The sequence below is a fragment of the Lissotriton vulgaris genome, chromosome 11 (genome assembly GCF_964263255.1).
Source record: "Lissotriton vulgaris chromosome 11, aLisVul1.2, whole genome shotgun sequence".
NCBI lineage: Eukaryota > Metazoa > Chordata > Amphibia > Caudata > Salamandridae > Lissotriton > Lissotriton vulgaris.
In genome coordinates this window covers 499,554,503-499,579,324 of record NC_141699.1, presented here as the reverse complement: position 1 = coordinate 499,579,324, position 24,822 = coordinate 499,554,503, and the positions used below count along the sequence as shown (strand labels likewise).

Sequence of the window (24,822 nt, the reverse complement as noted above, 5' to 3'; positions counted from 1 at the left end):
CAGCCTATGCCAAAAAAAAAATCGCCTAGAAGATTACTAACAGAACCAAACAAATCCATGAGACCAACAGTTTGAAGGCCCTCTAGTGTACAAGGAAAGAGTGGTCCTGGGGCCTATAGACTGAATAGGGGGCAGGCTGATTGTGGTTTATCTTGAGTTCCATATTACTCACATGAAACTGTAGATGTCATAAAGCATGCAGGTTGTCTTATGGTTGATTGTCAGGCACAATGCAGTGAGAAAAGAGAGTTGCAGAAAATCAGCTGGTTCAGAAAACAAGAGCAGGGCAAGATACACTTGCCAGGATTGAAGGACAAGGGCTTGTTAACCCCACTGCAAAGCACTGAAATAACATCTTGAGGCCATTCACCAAGCCAATGTTGCAGGGATTCTGAACATACACAGAACTATGCACAGGAAAACAGGACATCAGTGTATAGGGGTGTACCAACCTATCACATTAGTACCCAAAATCCCAAACCGACTAGCTATAGTGTCTCGTTTGTTCTCCTCCAAATATCACAAAGCTACAAAGGATTAGACAGCCCAAAACACCGCAACCCTGACTCTCTCAGGAATCGCTGGAGTAAGACGTACTCTTTCGCTCACTCACTCGTACTTGTCCACAATGAGAATAGGCAGAGTCACTGAAATAGTTCAAAATGTTTATTTTAACTATTGTGCTCTACAATACAGTATGCAAGACACTACCAGCAGCAAATCCATAAACCCAGCACAGTTAGCATTGTTACAATTCCATAGAATACAAAGGGAGAAGTCATTTTATAAAGACTGTGGAAATAAGAGCATTTAGGCCTAATCACCCTCCCCTTGACTAGAAGAAGTTTATTTTATATAAAGGAAGATCTCTGGGCTTCGACAGCAGACCCCATACCTTAAAGCCTGGATGTAAGTTATACATCGTAGGAACAGTGAAGCTCTTCTTCATGGAACGGCTTTCTCCAAGTGTGTTAAAGCCAATCCAATCCAACAAGCTTTAATCGACTTGTATGTCATAAGAGCACAATACATACAATACATAGTCCATAAAACACAATACAAAAACGTTATTTAAAAAACACAATTGGATGTTTCAGATCTTGGATCAGAAATGCTAAAACTGTTTAAAAAAGCTAGAAAGATAGTAAAACATATCAAAATAATTACAATTCATTATATTAATTGATACTGGGCTACAGAGAAATAATCACAAGTGTAAAGCAAGTGTTCACATATTTCAAATGCGCCAGTTCAGATTAGAATTGACTGATAAAAACCTTCAATGTGCGTAGAGTGCATGTGATCTAATAGCCCAAGACCATCCCCGAAATGTTGCTAGTGCAATGACACTGGGGGATGAGGTGTTTGTGTGCAGTATTCTTTGCGTGTCACCACTCCTTGTGGCACCCAGTGTCCTACAAATTGGCATCAGCCACAATCGATGAGGGGCATCATATGCAGAGCAGACAAACAACAAGTGGGCCAGTGACTCCAGTTGTGCCTTACAGGCGGGACATGCTCTATCGCACAGAGTAACCCATCTTGCTGTGTAGGATCTTATTGGTAAGTAACCTATCCTAAACTGGAAGTATAGCTTCCCATTGTGCGGTTTGGTTATTGTGTCCCAATATGTTTCCATGCTTGAGGATGGTTTGACTTATAGGAATCTTCAAATGAGTGAGGATGTATCACAGTTTCTATCAGTATTTCAATTCCCCAGATCCCAATATTTTTCTTTTAGGATCTCCTTGGAGGGGAAGAGGACATGTGAAGGATTTACCCACAATGTAGCCCTTCCCGTGCTTACTAGGGAGGCTCTGACCTCCCTTAACCATTTGATTGTATGAAAGCAGTCTGCACTGATTAAATCTTTTAGGCCTGCAGCATAGGTTGCCAGTTCTGGGGTGCACCGAATTCTTTGCCAACATAATATGGGGCACAATCTTGCTATGTCAGCCAGTGCTTTTCTGCCCAAGTTATAAAGCAGTGGGGACACTGGGGTGCTTTGCAGGAGGCTTGTGATCTTAAGTAAGAACCTGTTTTCAGCAACTGTTAGTTTAGACAACGTCTCAAACCCCCAAACCTCTGCCCCATATAGGGCGGAGCTGACCACTTTCATACTACATTTTTGGAGCACCAGACTAACTGGTTTTGTCAGGGAGGTGTTAAACTCAATTTCAAAAGCTCCAGATAGTTGCTGGTGCTTCAATATAGTACAAAAGAGGGTGGTGATGGACGGAGCATCTGAATCAATCAAACACTCACACCCAGTCAAAAGATCTGGGTTTAATCCATCACCGTTCTTTAGCCCACTCTGCCACCCCAGTTCAGACATGGCTATATGCACATCAGTCTGACCCTGTGCCTCATGGGAACAGTCCAGCCCGAACAGCCAATCCATGCCTTCCCTGGACCGGAAACAAGCTTCCGAGGACCGTTTTCTGGCATCCAGTGGCAAAGTGAGCAAGGGACTTACGTCTGAGCATAACCTGCCACACTTATGGCAGCCAAAAGCTGTACAAAAGGGGGTGGTAATGGACGGAGCATCTGAATCAATCAAACACTCACACCCAGTCAAAAGATCCGGGTTTAATCCATCACCATTCTTTAGCCCACTCTGGCACCCTAGTTCAGACATGGCAATGTGCAAATCAGTCCGACCCTGTGCCTCATGGGAACAATCCAGCCCGAACTGCCAAGCCATGTCTTCCCTGGACCGGAAACAAGCTTTCGAGGACCGTTTTCTGGCATTTCAGCCGTCTTCAGCCCGGCTTGCTTGAATCCAGTGGCAAAGTGAGCAAGGGACTCACGTCTGAGCATACCCTGCCACACTTATAGCGGCCAAAAGCGGTACAAAAGGGGGTGGTGATGGATGGAGCATCTGAATCAATAAAACACTCACACCCAGTCAAAAGATCTGGGTTTAATCCATCACCGTTCTTTAGCCCTGGGGCTTTTCTGATACGCCATTGGAAAACATGTACATTTTTTCCGATTCCCGACAGCAGTAAATGCTGTCAAGTCACGTCTCTTAGGAGTGGGATTATGACTATAGAAACCATTTGAAATATCAAGTGTACTTTTGTGTTTTTTACGAACAAGTTTGTTCACCAGTGCTGAGCTGTCGAGTTGGTGATGCAACGATGGCAAGGTAAATAGTTTTATTTATTTATTTACTTACTTTACTCGTGGGCGTCGTATGTCCGACTCACTACCCCGCAACCTGCGCCTCCCCCGCCCGCCTCACCGCCCACAGCACTCCCACTGCGAGCCGCCACTGGCAGGGTGCATGCCGTCCCGGGCAGGCACAGATAGGCTTGCCTTAGATGCGCCAGCTGCTTGAACGTGCTCTCCTATTCAGTTTCAAGGCCAGCATGGGGCATGGCCGGGGCGTGTCCAATAGCTGAGAGCGAGTCAGCTCTTGAAGTTTAAAATGATTAAGGAAAATGAAATAACAAACCTGAATCCAGCAACCCCTGAACCAGGTGAATACTGGAAAACAAAGGCAAACTAAAAGAATAGTGAAATAGGAAATCATACTACTAAAATTAGCAGGCAGAGCTCGTTTAGCACAATGATTGTATGGACCAGACACCTCCTTAAAATAGACACTCCAGTATATTACAAGGAAATAAAATAAGGCTGATGCAGCAAAATGACATTAAAGCAGACTGGGGGTTTTCATGCATATAATTATTGGCACGAGATATCAGGCAACACTACTGTCTGGGCTATTTGTGGATTATTGGAATTGCTCACTCTGCAAACGGTGCTGAGTGTGCTAGTCAGACTGGGCTATGGCAACTGCGTTCATCCCCAGAACCAGGCCTTTAAGTGGACCGGGTCCTGCTGGTGCTCTGCACCAGAAATTCTTATAAGCAGGTACTAAGAAGTAGTCCATTTTTGCCCTCACCCTCAGGTTGAAAAGAAAATCTTAACTCTGCAGCAGTACCACTGCTCAAAGACTTTGGTGTAACTTCAAAAAGACTCATTTTAGTTCTTTCAGTCTCATCATTTCAGAACTGAAGCGGTTTCAATATTTTATCAAACAAAGTCATAGCTGTTGCTTATTTATTTTATGCAACTAACAACCACTGACAAAGCCAATTGCCTGGCTTATTTTTGGTGTAACGTTTCTTGTATTATATATATCTGGATGTAATGACAGAAGCAGCAAAATATCAGTCGGGCAGCACATTATGCTACGCTCAGATTTTTAGCTTACATTGTTTTAAGTTGCATCCTTAATTACATCGAGCCGTGCCCCTTTGAAAGACCCCCTAATTTTTTTCCTCCCACTGAAAGCCATGCCCAGAACCACGGCTAGGACACTATGGAGCAAAATGACTATCCAGCAGCACTTTCCCCTCTACTTTCTACTCTACCCTCGCCCCTCAATCAGACATTCGTAATTTTCTCATCTCCCCCTCTCTTGCCACAGTTTGTCTCTTTTCCTGCGTGATATTACTCCTCACTGTCCTATGGGTGTAGATGGGGTGAATGTTCTGTATTGTTTATCTTTCTGAGAACCAATACAACATATTTAAATCATAAAGAGAGACTGAAGGAGTGGGGATGGTTAGATAGTTTTTGCCAGGGTTACTTATGGTTTCCTTGTCTGGCCTTGATGACCAACCACTAGTCATGCTACTTTGTGCACTGTGAGCAAACCATAGGGGAAACGTTTGGCCTTTTGTAATGAACAAGCAGCATAGCTTGTGTTAAAAAATACAAGGTCTATGTTACTTGTTTTCGTTCTAGAACGTAGGAAATGCCATTAACATATCCTTAGGCTTTGCACTGGTGGCTTCCCACAGAATTTTACAGCATCATGGTTTACAACTTTTTACACTTTTACACTTTTATAGTGCTTTTATATTACCTCATAGTACCTTTGTAGTGTTGATATTTGTTCTGTAAAGAGAATCACTGCAAGGGTTCATTTAAGAAAATTAATTCGACTAATCCAAATAAGTCAATAAAGACGCCCTAACTAATTAATAATGTATGAAGTTATCTGAACCAATTTAAATCCACGTGTGCTCTTTAATTTGCCTCTGTGCATCGGATTTTTTTCAAATCCTTATCTTCTCGATCAGAACACTTATCAGAATTTAAGTTTCAAATTAATCAGATGCATTTAATCCCAGAGGTGGCAACAAAACGGGCATTACAATTCGAATAGCAGATTTCTAAACCTATACGATGCCACCATCTAGTGGCATCACACCATACTCACATATCTTGTTCCAATATCAACTTCTAATCTAAAATTACCAAATGTATCCTAATCTAAATTTTCCCATACACCAATTAGTGACAGAAAAAAAATGTTGATAGTTTATAATACGGAAAAAAAATGTTGATAGTTTATAATACGTATTTGAAACTCACTGGAATAATTGTCATAGTTTCAGGCAGCGCAAAACAGCAAACTAGCTTCCTTCACTGCGCTACGTAGAAGGCATGGACTCTTCATCAAGATACTGACAAAATAATGTAGTTTTTTTTAAATTTAGTATGAACTTCCTCTGTTTATTGGATTCAAGCAAATAAAATATAAGCCCACTCTTCGAGGTGAGTGTGTTGACTGTCAAGGGGAACATTTATTTCCTATTATTCTTTCACCAGGATCTTGCATCGCATTGTTTCCCGAAGATGATTGATATCTTGTTAACGTCACATACAGCTGAATATAATAAGCAAAAGTGGAAATAGTGAAGTCGTTGTTTCCCAAGCATTCCATATAAACAGTAGACCTAAAGAACAGTAAAGGCTTCTGTCATCCCATAAGGACAGTGACTTCAATGTTCTCTTTTGACTATGTTTTGGTCGAAAGAGATGAAACATTTGTGGAACACTCTATAATATTGAATGTGTTATTATTGTGCTCACACTGTATTGTAGCACTCACGCAACAGGTGATGTAAGGGGTATTTTCATCTGATCGCAAAACGCTATTAAAAGATCCGGGCAATCACTAGGGAATGTATGACTTTTAGAAGTGGAGAGCATTGTCGACAAAATGCAATGTTTTTTTCAATGTTGAAGCCTGTTTCTGACTTGAACGAACGCATTACAAAATGCAAATATATGTTTTGTTCTGAATATCTGCGCTGCCCATAGTTCTTAACCACTTCTAACCACTCTTTTTTCTTCCTTTCTGTCAGATTGAACTTCCAAACTATTATGCTCCATGGATGGAGATAGCAACCAATCTGGCTTACCTCATTGAAAACCATCAACTTCGCTCTAAAATTGACCAGGTACGTTTTCTGTACTGTTGTAAAGAGTAATGAATGTGTATTAATGTATATATATCTATAAATATTAAAGCTATGGAGAAAAAAATCACTGGTGTGGATGGTTGGCATTTCTTTAAATTATAGCTTCATCAAAATGTATTTTGCTGCATCATCTCATAGTTATAGCACAGGAAGAGGCCTACTCATGGAGCAACTCACAATATCCCAGCTTGCTACTTAATCTACAGCTATCACTGCCAGCCAATTGCACTGTCTAAAGTCACATCATGCTCACAGTTGCAGTGCTCGATGCTAGGAGTTGAAACATGTAATTGTGTACGAAGAGTTCAAGGACCGTGGGGCAGATTTACAAGCCCCTTGCGCCTCATTTACGCCGCCGTTGCGTCACTTTTGTGACGCAGCGGCGGCGCAAATCCTGCTCCATGGTGCGGGGGTACTTAAACGTGACGCATCTGGGAGATGCATCACGTTGTAATGCCCTGCGCCACATGTAGGCGTTCCTGTGCAGGGGGCGGGCGTTCCGGCGCAGGAACGCCTCCTAAAAGTGCCTGAGTGAGATCTACAAGATTTCACTCAGTCACTTTTAGGCCCATGCTGCGTCAAAACCCTGCGCCTGCCTGAAGCAGGCGTAAGGATTGACGCAGCATTAACTAGATAGGGCCCCCAGAGCATTGCTGGAGCTGCATCGCGCTTGCGACGCAACTCCTGCAATGCGTCACTTTTACGGCACAGATGCGTCACGCATCTGTGCCATTTTTGCCCATGGTGCCCATGGTGCGGCGCATCCATGATGGCGGAGCTGTGGCGCGCAATAACTGGCGCATCCCTGCTGATTTGCAGGGACGCGCCAGTTATTGTAAATATGCCCCAGAGTGTGTTTAGTAGGATTCAACCCATCACAGAGGTCCAAACAAGGGGTCCAAAAAGTGATAACACATATTGATTCCTAACAAGACAGATAACCTTTCTCACATTGACAAGTGTGCTCTGCTTCACATAAGTGTCCCATCTTTGTGAATAACAAGACACTAGGGCATAAGAAAAGAATTTAGGGCCAGATCTATCAATGTTTTGCGTCATTTTCGCGCCATGCAAGGCAACTTGGGGCAACGCAAAACCTAGATTCGGATTCCCCAAGACACGCAATGCCACTCTGATTGGCTTTGTAAATCTGGTGTAACGCAAGCCACCGCAAGTCACTGCCTTGCGCTACATTACATGATTTGGGAGTTACATGGGTGGAATGTGGTTGTAACCTCACATTCACCAATGTACTCTGACGCATTCCCAGGTTTTGCCATGACTGGTAGAACTGGGAAAGTCTCCGAATTTTACACCTTCCCACAAGGGACGCAACAAGGCGAAATCTCTTTATTTGCCTTTGTTGTTTCCTCTTTTTAAGTGTGCTGTATTCACATTTCGAAAGAGGAAAATGTATGTGAGGATTGTTTCTGTGCACAAAGGTCCCTCTTCCTGGACAAAAACAATCCTGCCCACAATGCAAGCACGCTTGCACCACGGCACAAGTATGCTTGCTTTGGTTGGTGCAAGGCAGCACATTATGTGCCAGCATAAGGAGAGGACAGGAATTCACTATATAATGTTAAATATGGTGCATTCATGCCCTCTCCCTTTCATGCATGGTAGTGCAGCAAGGTGTCTTGCTGTGTAGCGTGAAACCTTGATAAATCAGCCCTGTAAAGTTTAGCGCTTCTGTGGGGCCCTATGAATATTGACCGGTTTCTTAGACTATGAATTGGCTTTCAAAGTGCATGTTGATGATTGATTGTAGTAGAACCTCTGTACAGCTCTGTATCTCCCAAGAGAGTGCAGAGGACCCACAGTTGACATTTTTATGCTTCCTAGAAACATCAAATTCTGCCAGACTGTAAATATCCAAGCCACAGGCAGGATGAGAGGACACTGTTTCCTCTGTGTCCTGTAACTCCTGTGACATGATATGTTCCAGGCTTAATGGATCTCATTGAGCTCATCATCAAATTGAGAATAATATCAGGGCTTTAAGTGGGCCAAGTCCCAAGGGGTCTGAGCACAGGCAGTTTTTTAAAGGGAGCCTCGAAACGGGTCTCTATCGGGCTTTGTTTTGAGCCCTGGCACAGGCGTCCGTATTTTTTTCCGGACTGCAGTGACAGCAGTTGTTTTCTGTCATTGCAGTCCGAAAAAAAGTACCAGCCGAATAGAGACCCGTTTCGAGACAGCAGGCACATCGATGTGCGCTGCTCACACTGCTCAGTTCTAAATAGTGGAGACGTCATGCCAGGTGAGCGGAAGGGAAATCTTTAACCCCTTCACTGCGGCGGCTATTCCGCCGCAGTGCTAAGGGGGCGGGGTGGAAGAGCGGCGGGAGCATGCTGGTGACGGAACCGCTCCGTCACCAGCGTCGGTTGCGCTGTGCTTATGACGAAGCGGTTCAGTCATGGCCCCGCCCGCTCAATAGAACGCTCAGCGCAGGCGCAGAATTTCCGCCGCGCATGAGCGGCGGGCGGGCCATGACGGCACCGCTCCGTCATCAGCACAGCGCCATCGCAGCTGTTGACGGAGCGGTTCCATCATCAGCATACAAGGGGTTAAAGAGTCATTTTCTTTCTGGATTTTCCTTCTCTAAGAGCAGCAGCATTGTGGTAGGGTCACCAGGGCTTTAATTGGAAGCTTTTTCAATATTATATGTAACAAACCATGGTTGCAGCTTATTTATCTTATGCAACTTATACCCATTGACAAAGCCAATAGTCCTTACTTGTTGTAGGTATGATATTACTTGTTATATTACATATCTGGATGCAATGACAGACACAGCAAAATACAAGTAGGGCGGCACACTATGCTAAACACAGATGTTTAGCGTAAGTGTTTTAAAACCACGTCCCTAATTACACTGGCCGTGCCTCTTTGCGAGACACCCCAGTTTTTTCATCCCACTTAAAGCCCTGGATAACAAGGATAAGGCAGGGGTGAAATGTTAGGCAAAGGTCAGACCTGGACTCTCGTGTTCAGGACAACACTGTGGGCCGAATTCACAAATTGGACTTAGTGGTATGTTTTGTGCTAATCATATAATCCTTTATTCGATTTTAAATAAAAATCAGCAAAGAACAAACACAGTAGATAAGTAAAATAACAACAGAGTAAAACATTTAATCTCTAAAGTACATATACAAAATGACAGAAATAAAGTCCATGCAAGAAATGCAAATAATCCAAGAAAAGAAGAGCATATTTTAGGCACAGTATACGTTCTTGTGGCGGTTTCATTTCTACGAATGTGATATCCTCAGATTAACAAACTTCCAAAAATCTCACAGAGTCCGCTATTTTCTGAGACTGAAGTATTCTAAAAATTCAAAATAGTGCCACTCGCCTCCAAGGCCTAGCAATCAAAGTGTCTAGAAAGCCATCCCTTCAAAGACTTGAGCGAACTCATTGCTTCCATCTTATATGAACTCACCCAATAACAGATGTCAGCGCTGCATACAAGCTGAAAATAGGGCAGAGTGACTCTTCACTTTTTAAATGCTAGACACTAAAATTGATTTTAAAAAGTTAATGAAAACAATTGAAAATACCAGCAAAAAATATAATGCAATAATGATTGTGCCAAGATTCCATCACATGGGCAAACCATTGTGGTAAAAAGTGCTCTGACTCTCTGAGAAACAGAGGATACGCCACACTGTAACTGTTCTAAAACGGAGCAAAAGTGACCTTTCCCAGAAGTCAGAGTTAAATTTAAATAAAGCGTAGATTTGCCTAGTCCTGGAAAGAAAATGCAACCCCTAATAGAACTTTTAGCGACTTTCTTATATAGATCATGGATCTGACTGCGGGGCATATTACCAAGGGCTAGTTTCGCCGCTTTCTCGGCGAATTGTGCAGAGAAAGCGGCGATACAGCTAGAGCCCTATTACCAAGGGCACTTTAAAGCCTGGGCCGAGCCCACTTTGCATGCCGGCGATAAACATCGCTAATGACATGCAAAGTGGGCGTTCCCATGTCCAACTACATGTAAAATGTGGTTGGAGGTGGGAACACCCTATTACCAAGGCAGGCGTTGGGAGACAAAAACCTGCGATAAACTCATTTATCGCAGGTCTCCCAATGCCTGCTCCGACTAGGCGTTAGGCATTGTTAACATGGGGGTGTGGATCATAAAGCTGAATCCCCCATATTATCAAGGCCCACATTAGCGCATATTATCAAGGCCCACATTAGCGCATATTATCAAGGCCCACATTAGCGCATGAAAATAACGTTTGTTTTAATGCGCTAATGTGCCATATCGCGCTAATGTGCCATATCGCCGACTATCGCCGGATTTCTAATCGCCTGCCTGATTCGCATTGATAATTGCGCGCTAATTAGGCAATGTAATCCGGCGATAGCTGGCGATACGGAGATGTGCGTTGTGCATTTTGCAACGCACACCTCAGTAATATGCTCCTAAATTCGCAAAACTCGAGCTTCACAACCTGCCTACCTGCCTTAGAAAAAGATGATGGTATGTCAAACATATTGGCTAGTTCTAGCTTTTTAAAAAGGTTGTTGTACATAGTCTATCCAGGGAATCTTCAAACCCTTCTCAAGAGTTACAATGTTCCTGTTCCACTTTCCACTTTATTAGTCCAAATCATCACTCAATGCAACAAAGTAGTCAGCTTCACTTGTACAGTTATATACTGTAATCTTAATTCTGAATGGATGACATAGTGTGAGCTCGTGGGGGAAGACAAAGAAATCGCCTGGGTATGTGGTTTCCTTCCGCCTGTGGTGGGATAACAAATGAATATCCCCAGACCCCAGCTCTATACGCACCTGTAGGACACATTGTGAGTTAAAAATGGTGAGCAAGGGCGAACATGTGGTCATGCTCACTGTCTGCTACAGGTTAAATATTACTCCTGCTGACTTAATTAGCTATAACCTTGAGTTTCTTATCTGTGACGGTCAGGCACCAGAAGAGTCAAAGGATACACCTAGAAACTATCAATGCTTTACAAGGAATGACTACCTATCAGTAGCTTTTGGCTAATACTCTATCGTAGGCCACGTGCCATAATATGGGACTTACAAAAATTCATAGGTAAATCCATTTTACTCATAAAAGTTACAAAAAATCTCCACAAAAGTACAAAGTGCTCTTGATGCGTGAGTCAAAAGCACTGACTCATCTTCATAGAATAAGCAAGGATAGATACACTGCAGTAATACGACAAAATATACTACTATTGCTATTCACAAATCACACTTTTGAGTATGGTACTTTTCTGCATTCACAAACTTCACTTTTGCAATAACTTACACTTTTGTGGTAACATATTTTTGTACAAAATCCCTACCTCCAGTATTTTCGAGGTTGCTGCAGTAACAGTGGTTGGCCATGTGTATTGCTGCACTTACTACAAAAGTGTAGTTACTACAATAGTGTAATTGGTAACTAGTCAAAATATCGACCTTTTAATTTCGACTAGACATAATATTGAGTTAAAAATATAGAATAGACATAATATCGACTAGACATAATATAGACTACAAAATTATCGACTAGAAAAAATTAATATCGACTAGAATAGCAATAATATCGAATCAAAAATATAGAATGGACATAATATCAACTAGACAGAATATAGACAACAAAAATATCGAATGTAAGGTAAGTTAATATTAATATTTAATTTTTGTGTAATATAATTCTGTAGCGGGTTTTGGGTTTATAGGGGAATAGGGTGGGAAGTAATTTAATTATGATTAATTAAACATGTTATTTTATTTATTGGTATTTATTTAGAATTAATTGTTAAATTATTATTATTTGGTAATTAATTAAAATATAATTGCTAATTAATTTTATTTGATAAATTGATGAATATTTTATTTTTAGTAATTTATTTTTTGTAGCGGGTTGTGGGTTTATAGAGGAATAGGGTGGGAAGTAGTTTAATTATAATTAATTAAATATGTTATTTTATTTATTGGTATTTATTTAGAATTAATTGTTAAATTATTATTAATTGGTAATTAATTAAAATATAATTTCTAATTAATTTGAATTGATTAATTGATGAATATTTTATTTTTAGTTATTTATTTTTTGTAGCGGGTTGTGGGCTTATAGGGGAATAGGGTGGGAAGTAATTTAATTATAATAAATTAAATATGTTATTTTAGTTATTGGTATTTATTTAGAATTATTTGTTAATTAATTAAAAATTGGCAAATAATTAAAATATAATTGGTAATTAATTTTAATTGATTAATTGATAAATAAGTTAATGTTATTATTTTTTTTTCTGTAGCGGGTTGTGGGTTTGTAGGGGAATAGGGTGGGAAGTAATTTTATTATAATTAATTAAATATGTAATTTAATTTGTGGGTATTTATTTAGACGTAATTGATAATTAATTATTGATTGGCAATCAATTAAAATATAATTGGTAATTACATTTGATTGATTAATTGATAAATATGTTAATTTGAGTAATTTATTTCCTGTAGCGGGTTGTGGGTTTATAGGGTAATAAGGTGGGAAGTAATTTCATTATAATTATTTAAATATGTTATTTTAATTATTGGTATTTATTTAGAACTAATTGTAAATTAATTATTAATTTATCATTAAAATATATTTTGTAATTTATTGTAATTGATTAATTGATAATTATGTTACTTTTATTAAATTAATTTCTGTCGTGGGTTGCGTGTTTTTAGGGGAATAGCTTGTGAATTAATTTAATTGTAAGTAATTACATTTTTGAATAAAAAATGTATTTAGTTAATTTTTCAAAATTCTTTTAAATTGTTAATTATTTTACTATTAATAGGTAAATATTTAGTATTAGTAGGTAATTTGTATTATTAAATAATTTTCATCTGTATTTTAAATTGATTATTTAATATATTTAACACAATTGTAAAATATTTTAATTAATTTGTAATTGGTGTTACTATTTATATTATTTATATTTAAATAAGAAGTCTTTACTTGCCCTACAATTGCACTCACTGTAGTTGGAATAGTAATTTTACCCCTACGCTATCTAACGCTTTCCCTACCTTTGCAGCCACTGGAGTTGGAATAGTAATTTTTACCCCTACACTATCCAACGTTTTCCCTACTGTTGCACTCACTGGAGTGGGAATAGTAATTTTTACCCCTACGCTATCCAACGTTTACTCTACTGTTCCACTGTCTGGAGTCAGAATAGTAATTTTTACCCCTACGCTATCCAACGCTTACCCTACTGTTACACTCACTGGAGTTGGACTAGTAATTTAAACCCCTTCGCTATCCAACGCTTTCCCTACTGTTGCACTCACTGGAGTGGGAATAGTCATTTTTACCCCTACGCTATCCAACGCTTTCCCTACTGTTGCACTCTCTGGAGTGGTAACAGTAAATTTTACCCCTACTGTTACACTCACTGGAGTTGGACTAGTAATTTAAACCCCTTCGCTATCCAACACTTACCCTACTGTTACACTCACTGGAGTTGGAATAGTAATTTAAACCACTACGCTATCCAATGCTTTCCCTACTGTTGTACTCGCTGGAGTGTGAATAGTAATTTTTACCCCTACGCTATCCAATGCTTTTCCTACTGTTGCACTCACTGGAGTTGTTACAGTAAATTTAACCCTTTCGCTATCCTACGGTAAAAATATTGTATATGTTTTGTAAATAATATGTATATATATATATATATATATATATATATATATATATATATATATATATGTATTTAAAATATATATTTTTTTTAGTTACATTAATTATTTCTCAATTTTACGTTTATTTAAGTATTTTAAATATGTTTAAATTAATTTAATTTATTATTATATTACTTTTAATTTACTTTTAAGACATTTACACAATTCGAGATTTTGACAGTCTATATTTTTTACACTCGATATTTTGGAGTCGATATTTTTGTACTTACCTGTTTGAAGATAGGAAGTCGATATTCTTGCAGTCGATATTTTTACCTCGATATTTTGTCCTCTCGCTATTTTGACTGTCGATGTTCTGTCAGTGATCCAGTGTAATTTAATACAAAGGTTTGTGAATACCGAAAAGTAGTTTTGGGAATCAAGCCCTATGTGTTCCAAGATTCAGATCATATCCTTTTTTGTGTTTGTGCTTGAAGGGAATGGTATTGATATCCGCACAATAGCTCCTCCTTGACTGGTCCAAGTATTTGGAAAAGTGGAAGAAAAAGTGAGTAAGAGAAAAACAAACAATGTTCTGTGGGCAGTGGGATAGAGCAGGTATATCTGTGCATGTTTGTAAATGTCTGACTTCGTATATGTGGGCCTATATTTCTAGGAATGGCTGGCAGTTAGAGTGGGGGATTTTAACGCCATATAGGTGGGGAAAATTGGATGTACAGCGGTGGGAGGAAGGGAGATTGACAGAATGGGGACAGCAGTAAATGCAGAAAAGCTATAACGCTCAGTAGCATTGTGCAACTGTTGGGGCCTCATAAATGGTAACAAACTAAAATGAAGCTGAGGGGGGCAGGGTGGCGTGAAAAAGAGCAAGTTACGCAATGTGTTAAATTGAAGTGGACTCAGTTGGCTGGGTACGAAGAAATGAAAGAGTATATTGGTGTCTTTGTAACTGTGTGTTTTGATGTGTGTGGGTGAGTGTCCATGTGTGTATATATAAGCTAATGAGGACATCTCTAGCTTCAAGTGGGCATCCTCGAAATAAATAGATATACCCATAACATCTTTCCTGTAATTTGTTAGGCATCTCTGGCATTTGAAAGGCATCACAGGAGTCCACAACAACCTCAACCAAGGGCAGGTCAAGAGTTCAAAAAAGAGGTTTGGGGAGAAAATAGAAACCGATTTTCTTTAATGTTGAGATATTGGGAGAGGAATGTATTTCCAACAATGACAAGGTTTTTGAAAAATCATCTATATATTTGGCATAGTATAACATGAATCATCTCCTACATAGACACCCTAGCCCGGCTTTCGACCATCACTACCCCAAGGACTAGATCACAAGCCGGCTGCTACACAGAAGAACTACTATTATCCTCCAAACACCTATGTAAGCAGCTAGAACGATAAAGTAGACTCACACAAATGATGTATACGATCGAAGCACATACAGATCAGGTCTCCAAGCTCTACCATCAGTGGCTCAGCCGTGACCAAACAAATTGAGAATAGTTCCAATGACGTCAAGGACATTTTTACCATAGTGAAGGACTTCACCTCCCCTGCCGCTAGCTCCAGGACTATAACCACATCTCAGGACTTCTGCCCCCAGCTATCCAACTATTACAAAACCGTCAGGCGCGCCCTGGTCACAAGTAAGATGCACTACTAAAACACCCTTTATGCAAGGATCAACAAAAATTTCACCAGAAGTCTGCAGAACGTTGAGAACTCTGCGTCCAGAATCTCTCTCAACTTCCGATGCCGGACTCATAAAACACAAAATCTGAAGGAGCTCAACTGGCTACCTATGCACAAATTCGCACAATTCAAACTCCTCACCCACACTTTCGAGGCATTACATATCACTAGCCCAGCATACCTCCACAATCGCATCTGCTTTCACAAACTTTACACCTCCACTTCTCGAGCAGTTTTGTGTAGGAAGTGTTTTCTGGTCATAATCAGTTTAACTGGATGAGCTCAGGGATAGAAGGTGTGAGAAAATGCCTTACATTGCAAGCTAATCCCCATTTTTATGGACTGATGCTGCTGGTTTTTAAACTGTGCACCTAGGGGTACTGCTGTACTACTGTCCAGTCTCAGGTATATGAGCTCTGACACACTAAAATTAACTAATACCTAATTGGCATAGCTAACTTTCCAGTAGGACATAGAACATGGTGCTGCACTAATGGTATGGAAGGTTAAATGTCACCTGTAGATTAAAGCACATACTATGCCATCCACTAGTATGACAAGTAAAATTTAGCTTCAGATGTATATGTGCAGCCTGACAGCTGCAGCTTTTAAACCCAGTGGAAGACCTCTAAAAAATAACCCTTTTTTAACAAGAAAGAACCCTCCTTTTAAGTATTAACCAAGTCATCCTTAAGTAGACCTTGTAGCCTACAAGGTAGGGTGCCTAGTATTTAAAAGTGTACCATTTAAGAATTTAAATTTGACATGTTTCCACAGTAACTAACCCGTTAAAGCTGTTTTCACTGTATAGGGCTCTAGTGGTTTCCATAAGAAAAATTAAGTTCAATTAAAATGCTGTTTAAGTAGCGTTGATTAAGAATAAACTACAGAATGTTTTCAACCATTGTTATTATTATTTATTGAAAATGCAGTTCAATAATCAATTTTATTTTTTGACAAATTGCCAAGAAAGGTAACTTTTATAAAGCAATACGCTTCCTACCTGATGCTCTGGTACTCTCAATGGCATTAGCGTTTGTGCAACTGCTCTTCCTGTCAGTGCTTTCCCATTGATTATGTGTGAAAACTGCTTCCAGATGCAGGAATGACTTTGGCCTTTTGCAAGTAATAGCTGGGCATGAAGTATGTGACTCATCTTCTCACAGTAAGGACAGTTTGGGAGTGTTTAGAAACTGAATAAAGTTGAAAGGGGCCAGTGTGAAACATACCCATTCATAATTAAGTGAAAAGTCAATCAATCAATCAAAGACATTTATAGAGCGCACTACTTACCCGGAGGGTCTCAAGGCGCTTGGGGGGGGGGGGGTGCTGCTACTGCTCGAACAGCTAGGTCTTGAGCTTCTTCCTTAAGGAGAGGTTGTCTTGGGTCAGGCGCAGGTCGGTCAGGAGGGAGTTCTAGGTCTTGGCGGCCAGGTAGGAGAAGGACCTTCCTCCTGTTGTCGTTCTTCGGATGCGGGGGACGGCGGCGAGGGCGTGACTGGGTGATCGGAGGTGGCGTTTGGGAGCGTAGAAGTTGATGCGGTTGTTGAGGTAGCTCGGGCCTTGATCATGTAGGGCTTTGTGTGCGTGGGTCAGGAGACGGAAGGTGATTCTTTTGTTGACGTGGAGCCAATGCAGGTCTCTCAGATGTCCGGAGATGTGGCTGTTTCGTGGGATGTCGAGGATGAGTCTGGCTGAGGCGTTCTGGATCCGCTGGAGTCTCTTCTGGAGCTTGGCGGTGGTTCCGGCGTAGAGGGTGTTGCCGTAGTCCAGTCGGCTGGTGACGAGGGCCTGGGTGACCGTCTTCCTGGTCTCGGTGGGGATCCACCGGAAGATCTTCCGTAGCATGCGCAGGATGTTGAAGCATGACGAGGAGACGGCGTTGACTTGTCTGGTCATGGAGAGGGAGGAGTCCAGGATGAAGCCCAGGTTGCGTGCGTGGTCTGTCGGTTTGGGTGCCGTGCCCAGGGCGGGGGGCCACCAGGAGTCATCCCAGGCGGAGGGCGAGGAGCCCAGGATGAGGACTTCCGTCTTGTCTGAGTTCAGTTTCAGGCGGCTGGTCGTCATCCACTCGGCTACATCTTTCATCCCTTCGTGAAGGTTGGCTCTGGCGGCGGCGGGGTCGTTGGTCAGGGAGAGGATCAGCTGGGTGTCGGCGGCGTAGGAGATGATGTTGAGGTTGTGTTAGCGTGCGATGGCCGCGAGGGGGCTCATGTAGACGTTGAAGAGGGTGGGGCTCAGCGAGGATCCTTGAGGGACGCCGCAGATGACTTCGGTGGCCTCTGACTTGTACGGTGGTAGACGGACTCTCTGTGTTCTTCCGTCGAGGAAGGAGACGATACATTCCAGTGCCTTCTCCTGGATTCCGACGTTGCTGAGGCGCTGCACTAGGGTGCGGTGGCAGACAGTGTTGAATGCCGCGGAGAGGTCTAGGAGGATGAGGGCCGCTGTTTCTCCGTTGTCCATCAGGGCTCGGATGTCATCGGTGGCAGCGATGAGGGCGGTCTCGGTGCTGTGGTTGGCTCGGAAGCCAGACTGTGAAGGGTCGAGGGATCCATTCGTCTCGAGGAAGGCGGCCAGCTGTTTGTTGACGGTCTTCTCGATGACTTTGGCTGGAAATGGGAGGAGCGAGATGGGGCGGTAATTCTTGAGTTCGGTGGGGTCCGCTGTTGGTTTCTTGAGTAGAGCGCTGAGTTCGGCGTGCTTCCAGCTCTCCGGGAAGGTGGCGGTGTCGAAGGAGGTATTGATGATGTCCCGCAGGTGGGGTGCGATGACAGCGTCGGCCTTGTTGAAGACGTGGTGAGGGCAGGGGTCGGTCGGAGAGCCGGAGTGGATGGAGTTCATCATGCGGACGGTGTCTTCGGTGCTGATCGGAGTCCAGGCGCGGAGGGTGGTGGTGGGAGGCGTTGCTGCGGTCGTGGCATGCGTCGGTTGAATGCTGAAGCTGTTGTGTATGTCCGCGATCTTGTTGTGGAAGTAGGAGGCGAGGGAGTTGCAGAGGTCTTGCGATGGGGTGATGTTGTTGTTTCTGGCGTTGGGGTTGGAGAGCTCTTTCACGATGTTGAAGAGTTCCTTGCAGTTGTGTGCGTTGTTGTCCAGCCGGTCCTTGAATGCAGTTTTCTTGGTTGCACGGATCAGTTGGTGGTGCTTCCGGGTGGCAAGCTTGGGTTGGTCATGTTGTCCGGTGTTGGTTCCCTTCTCCAGACTTTCTCGAGGGCTCGGCAGTTCTTCTTGGAGCTCTTGAGTTCGTCGGTGAACCATGGGGCTTTCTTGCTGCCGGGTCTGCTGGGCGGGGTCCTCAGAGGGGCGAGTTCGTCCGCGCAGTTGCTGATCCACTTCGTGAGGTTGTCCGCGGCCAGGCTGGGGTTCGCTGAGCTGGCGGGAGGGTGCTAGCTCAGGGAAGCGGCAGGCTGGTCGGCTGTGATCTTGTTCCAGCTTCTTCGGGCAACCTGTTGCTGGTGGTGGTGGATCGTCGTTCTTCTGAAGGTGAAGTGGACGCAGCTGTGGTCCGTCCAGTGGAGTCCTGTGGCGTGGCTGAAGGCGACGTCTTTGCTGGATGAGAAGACGGCGTCGAGTGTGTGTCCGGCAAGGTGGGTGGGGGTGGACACCAGCTGCTTGAGTCCGAGGTTGGCGAGGTTGTCGAGCAGGGTGATGGTGTTGCGGTCGCTGTTGTTCTCCAGGTGGAAGTTGAGGTCCCCCAGGAGGATGTAGTCAGCGGAGGGGAGGGCATGCGGGCTGACGAAGTCGGCGATGTCCTCGCTGAATTGTGTGCGTGGTCCCGGGGGTCGGTAGATCAGGGTGCCTCTGAGGGTGGTCTTCGGGTCGGTGTGGATCTGGAAGTGCAGGTGTTTGGCGGTGGTCAGGGTGTCGTCGGTGTTGGTCGTGATGCGGATGGTGTCCCTGTGGATGATGGCGATGCCTCCTCCCATCTGGTTGGCGGTGCGGTCCTTCCGGGTGATCTTGTAGCCCTCTGGGATGGCGATGGCGATGTCGGGCGCTGAAGAGTTGTTCATCCAGGTTTCCATGAGGAAGGCAACGTCAGGGGCTGTGGTGTCGAGGAGGTTCCAGAGTTCGATGGCGTGTCTGTGGACGGAGCGGGTGTTGAGCAGGATGCACTTGAGGTGGTTGCTGCTGGTCTTCGGCTTGGCGGGTGTTGGTGCGAGGCAGGTCCGGATGCAGGTGAACTTGCAGGCGTGGCAGCTGAAGGGTCCGTGGGTGCATCTCGGGGTGGCTCGGTAGCATCCCGGGATTCGGCCGGTGTTGAGCGCGTTGAGGGTGGCGGCGGTGTACGTCCGGCGGGTGGGCTGGGGTCCTCGAGGGCCAGGGGTCCTGGCACTGGGCTGCGTCCAGGCGTGGACGGGCGCAGACGGGCTTACCTTTGGCGCACCTTCGGCGCTCAATCAGCGCTCCCGCTGCGCGCGTCCGCTGCGCGGTCGCTCCGGGGGCGTCATAAGAAGGGAGCCGGTAGAGAGGGTCTGCGGGGAGGCGGGAGCGGGCCGACCAATTGGCTGGCGGAGGGCGGGCCGCGGGCTGGCAGCGGCGGGAAAAAGAAGTCGGGCTTGGTGGGCGGCCCTGCGGCGGCTGGGGCAGCGGCGGGAAAGCCGAAATGTGGAGGCTAGGAGAGCGGCCCTGCGGCGGCTGGGGCAGCGGCACAGAAACCAGGTAAGCAGCGGGATGCAGGGAGGCAGAGGGGGCGACCAGGCCAGAGGCGCAGTGGTCGCTCCCTTGGAAGGGTCTGGGTCCCCTTAAGAGGGGAGCCGGTAGGGAGGGTCTGCGGGGAGGCGGGAGCGGGCCGACCAATCGGCTGGCGGGGGCGGGGCCACGGGCTGGCAGCGGCGGGAAAAAGAAGTCGGGCTTGGTGGGCGGCCCTGCGGCGGCTGGGGCAGCGGCGGGAAAGCCGAACTGCGGAGGCTAGGAGAGCGGCCCTGCGGCGGCTGGGGCAGCGGCACAGAAACCAGGTAAGCAGCGGGCAGCAGGGAGGCAGAGGGGGCGACCAGGCCAGAGGCGCAGTGGTCGCTCCCTTGGAAGGGTCTGGGTCCCCTTAAGAAGGGAGATGGTAGGGAGGGTCTGCGGGGAGGCAGGAGCGGGCCGACCAATCGGCTGGCGGGGGGGCGGGCCGCGGGCTGGCAGCGGTGGGAAAAAGAAGTCGGGCTTGTTGGGCGGCCCTGCGGCGGCTGGGGCAGCGGCGGGAAAGCCGAAATGCGGAGGCTAGGAGAGCGGCCCTGCGGCGGCTGGGGCAGCGAAACAGAAACCAGGTAAGCAGCGGGCAGCAGGGAGGCGGAGGGGGCGACCAGGCCAGAGGCGCAGTGGTCGCTCCCTTGGAAGGGTCTGGGTCCCCTTAAGAAGGGAGCCGGTAGGGAGGGTCTGCGGGGAGGCGGGAGCGGGCCGACCAATCGGCTGGCGGGGGGCGGGGCCGCGGGCTGGCAGCGGCGGGAAAAAGAAGTCGGGCTTGGTGGGCGGCCCAGTGGCGGCTGGGGTAGCGGCGGGAAAGCCGAAATGCGGAGGCTAGGAGAGCGGCCCTGCGACGGCTGGGGCAGCGGCACAGAAACTAGGTAAGCAGCGGGCAGCAGGGAGGCAGAGGGGGCGACCAGGCCAGAGGCGCAGTGGTCGCTTCCTTGGAAGGGTCTGGGTCCCCTTAAGAAGGGAGCCGGTAGGGAGGGTCTGCGGGGAGGCGGGAGCGGGCCGACCAATCGGCTGGCGGGGGGCGGGGCCGCGGGCTGGCAGCGGCGGGAAAAAGAAGTCGGGCTTGGTGGGCGGCCCTGCGGCGGCTGGGGCAACGGCGGGAAAGCTGAAATGCGGAGGCTAGGAGAGCGGCCCTGCGGCGGTAGGGGCAGCGGCACAGAAACCAGGTAAGCAGCGGGCAGCAGGGAGGCAGAGGGGGCGACCAGGCCAGAGGTGCAGTGGTCACTCCCTTGGAAGGGTCTGGGTCCCCTTAAGAAGGGAGCCGGTAGGGAGGGTCTGCGGGGAGGCGGGAGCGGGCCGACCAATCGGCTGGCGGGGGGGCGGGGCCGCGGGCTGGCAGCGGCGGGAAAAAGAAGTCAGGCTTGGTGGGCGGCCCTGCGGCGGCTGGGGCAGCGGCGGGAAAGCCGAAATGCGGAGGCTAGGAGAGCGGCCCTGCGGCGGCTGGGGCAGCGGCACAGAAACCAGGTAAGCAGCGGGCAGCAGGGAGGCAGAGGGGGCGACCGGGCCAGAGGCGCAGTGGTCGCTCCCTTGGAAGGGTCTGGGTCCCCTTAAGAAGGGAGCCGGTAGGGAGGGTCTGCAGGGAGGCGGGAGTGGGCCGACCACTCGGCTGGCGGGGGGCGGGGCCGCGGGCTGGCAGCGGCGGGAAAAAGAAGTCGGGCTTGGTGGGCGGCCCTGTGGCGGCTGGGGCAGCGGCGGGAAAGCCGAAATGCGGAGGCTAGGAGAGCGACCCTGCGGCAGCTGGGGCAGCGGCACAGAAACTAGGTAAGCAGCGGGCAGCAGGGAGGCAGAGGGGGCAACCAGGCCAGAGGCGCAGTGGTCGCTCCCTTGGAAGGGTCTGGGTCCCCTTAAGAAGGGAGCCGGTAGGGAGGGTCTGCGGGGAGACGGGAGCAGGCCGACCAATCGGCTGGCGGGGGGCGGGGCCGCGGGCTGGCAGCGGCGGGAAAAAGAAGTCGGGCTTGGTGGGCGGCCCTGCGGCGGCTGGGGCAGCGACGGGAAAGCCGAAATGCGGAGGCTAGGAGAGCGGCCCTGCGGCGGCTGGGGCAGCGGCACAGAAACCAGGTAAGCAGCGGGCAGCAGGGAGGCAGAGGGGGCGACCAGGCCAGAGGCGCAGTGGTAAGACCAAGGGAAAAGAGGCCTTTTGATCCAAAGGCACACTATAGCCATTCTGGCTCCATCTGAGTTGGAGGTGGAGCTGGTCCCAGAATGTATTTGGTATGGTTGAGGAAGAGGAGATGGCTAATTTCTGTAGATACATTCCTTGTTGCCATTTGCCACCTCCAGTACCAGAAATGTTCAGCTATGTTTGATTTGGCTAAGAATGGTGCACTGTGGGATAGTGTACAGTAAGGTACACGGGATGTAATGCAAAAGAGGAAGGGTTTGTCCCATGGAAACATTGTGCCTAGTGGAAAGGGAGTGTTCAGGAGTCACTTTCATCTACTAGTTAGTGAATTGACCAAAAGTGATACCTTAACACTAGATAGCGGGTGGGTAAAAATTACTCTTCTCACTCCAGATTCCCCTATAAACCCACAACCCGCTCCGGAACTAAAACGCAATATTTAATATTTATAAAATTAATAACTTCTAAAGATTATTAATAAATATCTTATAATTAAATTACTTGCCACTCTAGTCCCCTATAAACCCACAACCCGCTACAGAACAAAAATACGCAAAAAATACTTAACATAAAATTAATTACTTCTAAAAGTTTCAAACATACATTAGAAAAATAAACTATAGTTTTAACACATATACTAAAATACAGAACACTAAAATAAATTTCGATATTATTAACAACGATATTTTGACTAACGGTGTTACTAACTTCGATATTAACAAAAACGATATTTCATACCGGCATGTCGATATTCTGGTCGACAATATTGTTGCAGGTCGATATTGTGTCACATCGATATTTAAACATCAATATTATGGCATATTGATATTTAAACATTGATATTATGACTCTATACCGTAATAACATTACATGTCCTCAATTCAGTGTTGCTGTGTTAAGAAGCATGTTTCCGATTCATTCTATTACACTTCAATCTTTCATAGTTCTTATATACTGTTGTTTGAAATTTATTTTACCCACATAATGCTCCATTAGAATAACTTTTAATTGGATTCTCATATGTTCTCATTGTAAAATTGTCGACATTTTGTTTTTCATTTTTATATTTAATTGATTTTCATTCCTCTTTAATATAGCTGCCTTATCATTCCTTTGTAAAGTAGTCCATGCCGTCATTTTATTTTAATACAGTCTTTTACAACACATGTTGCATTTTTTCAGTTTGATTATTTTTCCTGTACACTGAAGAAATATTTAATATCCATTTAAAATATATTTACAATTAGTGTAGTTTTGGAAAAGAATATGTCCCTTGCTGTTGGGTTAAAATAACTGTGACTTTGTTGCTCAGCAGATTTTAATAGGTCATTTCCTAAACCCATGTTATTAGAGCTTGTGAATAAAGTTCCCTTAAAAACAATTCTTTTAATTCTGTGTTATTTTCAATTATTTTCCAATTCTTCTTTAAAGCTTTTTTAATTAAATTTAAAGTTTTATTTTTGTGTTTCTTAACATATAGGGGCATATTCACAAGGAGCTATTGCGGAATTAACTGCACTTTATCACAGCCAAAGTCATGATAAATTTACCCCACCATTCACAAACAGGTGCTAACAGCCCACAGCATCACTTTTCCTACGATAGCAGCTGCAAAAAAAATCGCCACAGAGGACCCCCGCAACTATTGCTAATGAGATACAGAGTTGGCGTTCCTGTGACAAAATCCATGACAACACCACACCTCAACATTCACAACAACCAGACAAATCAGCGATAAGATCACAAAACACTCGATAAGGCGCGTTAGCAGCAGGATTTTTACACCTGCTCTGACCTGATGTAAAGTCGGACCACAGCCTGCACCACAAAAGAGAGCACAGCCCAGGGTGTCGTCGGAAGGTCAACAGATGCCCTGGAGCAACTGTTTATGCAGGCCGGACACCCAAGAGGTCCACAACACCCACCTCCACCACCCCCAGGACCACCCCCCGGGCTAACCTCCCACCAAAGACATGCCACATCAGCTAAACCTAAACATGTACGAAATAATCCGCCTGATGTTGCACAATCACAACTGGTGACATGCATGTGTTGTCACAGAAATGAGAATCACACATTCACTTTTGAAGCAAACAATGAAAGTTTATTGAAACAACACAGAAATTAAATGAGGACACATGGTCGTTCCCCTCAACACAATCCATAGGTCACAGCCTACAAGACAAAAAACATGATGAGAAGGTGTGTCCTGCACACATCAAAGGACAGAGAGAGAGCGAGAAGAAGAGAGGGGGAGAGAGACATAGAAGAAGAGAAGGGGAGAGAGAGAGAGAGAGAGAAGAAGAAGAGAGGGAGAGAGAGAGAGAGAGAGAGAGAGAGAAGAAGAGAGGGAGAGAGAGTGAGAGA

At 45.4% G+C, this 24,822-nt stretch overlaps 1 protein-coding gene across 1 annotated transcript in view; it reads left to right on the top strand.

Moving 5' to 3' along the window:
- The window catches only part of IDO2 (indoleamine 2,3-dioxygenase 2), a 298,339-nt gene that overhangs the window by 47,619 nt on the left and 225,898 nt on the right, over window positions 1–24,822 (top strand). The window contains exon 2 of the mRNA XM_086943565.1: window positions 6,171–6,266. Within this exon, the coding sequence (XP_086799691.1) occupies window positions 6,171–6,266 (96 nt within the window). The remainder of the gene's footprint in view (window positions 1–6,170; window positions 6,267–24,822) is intronic.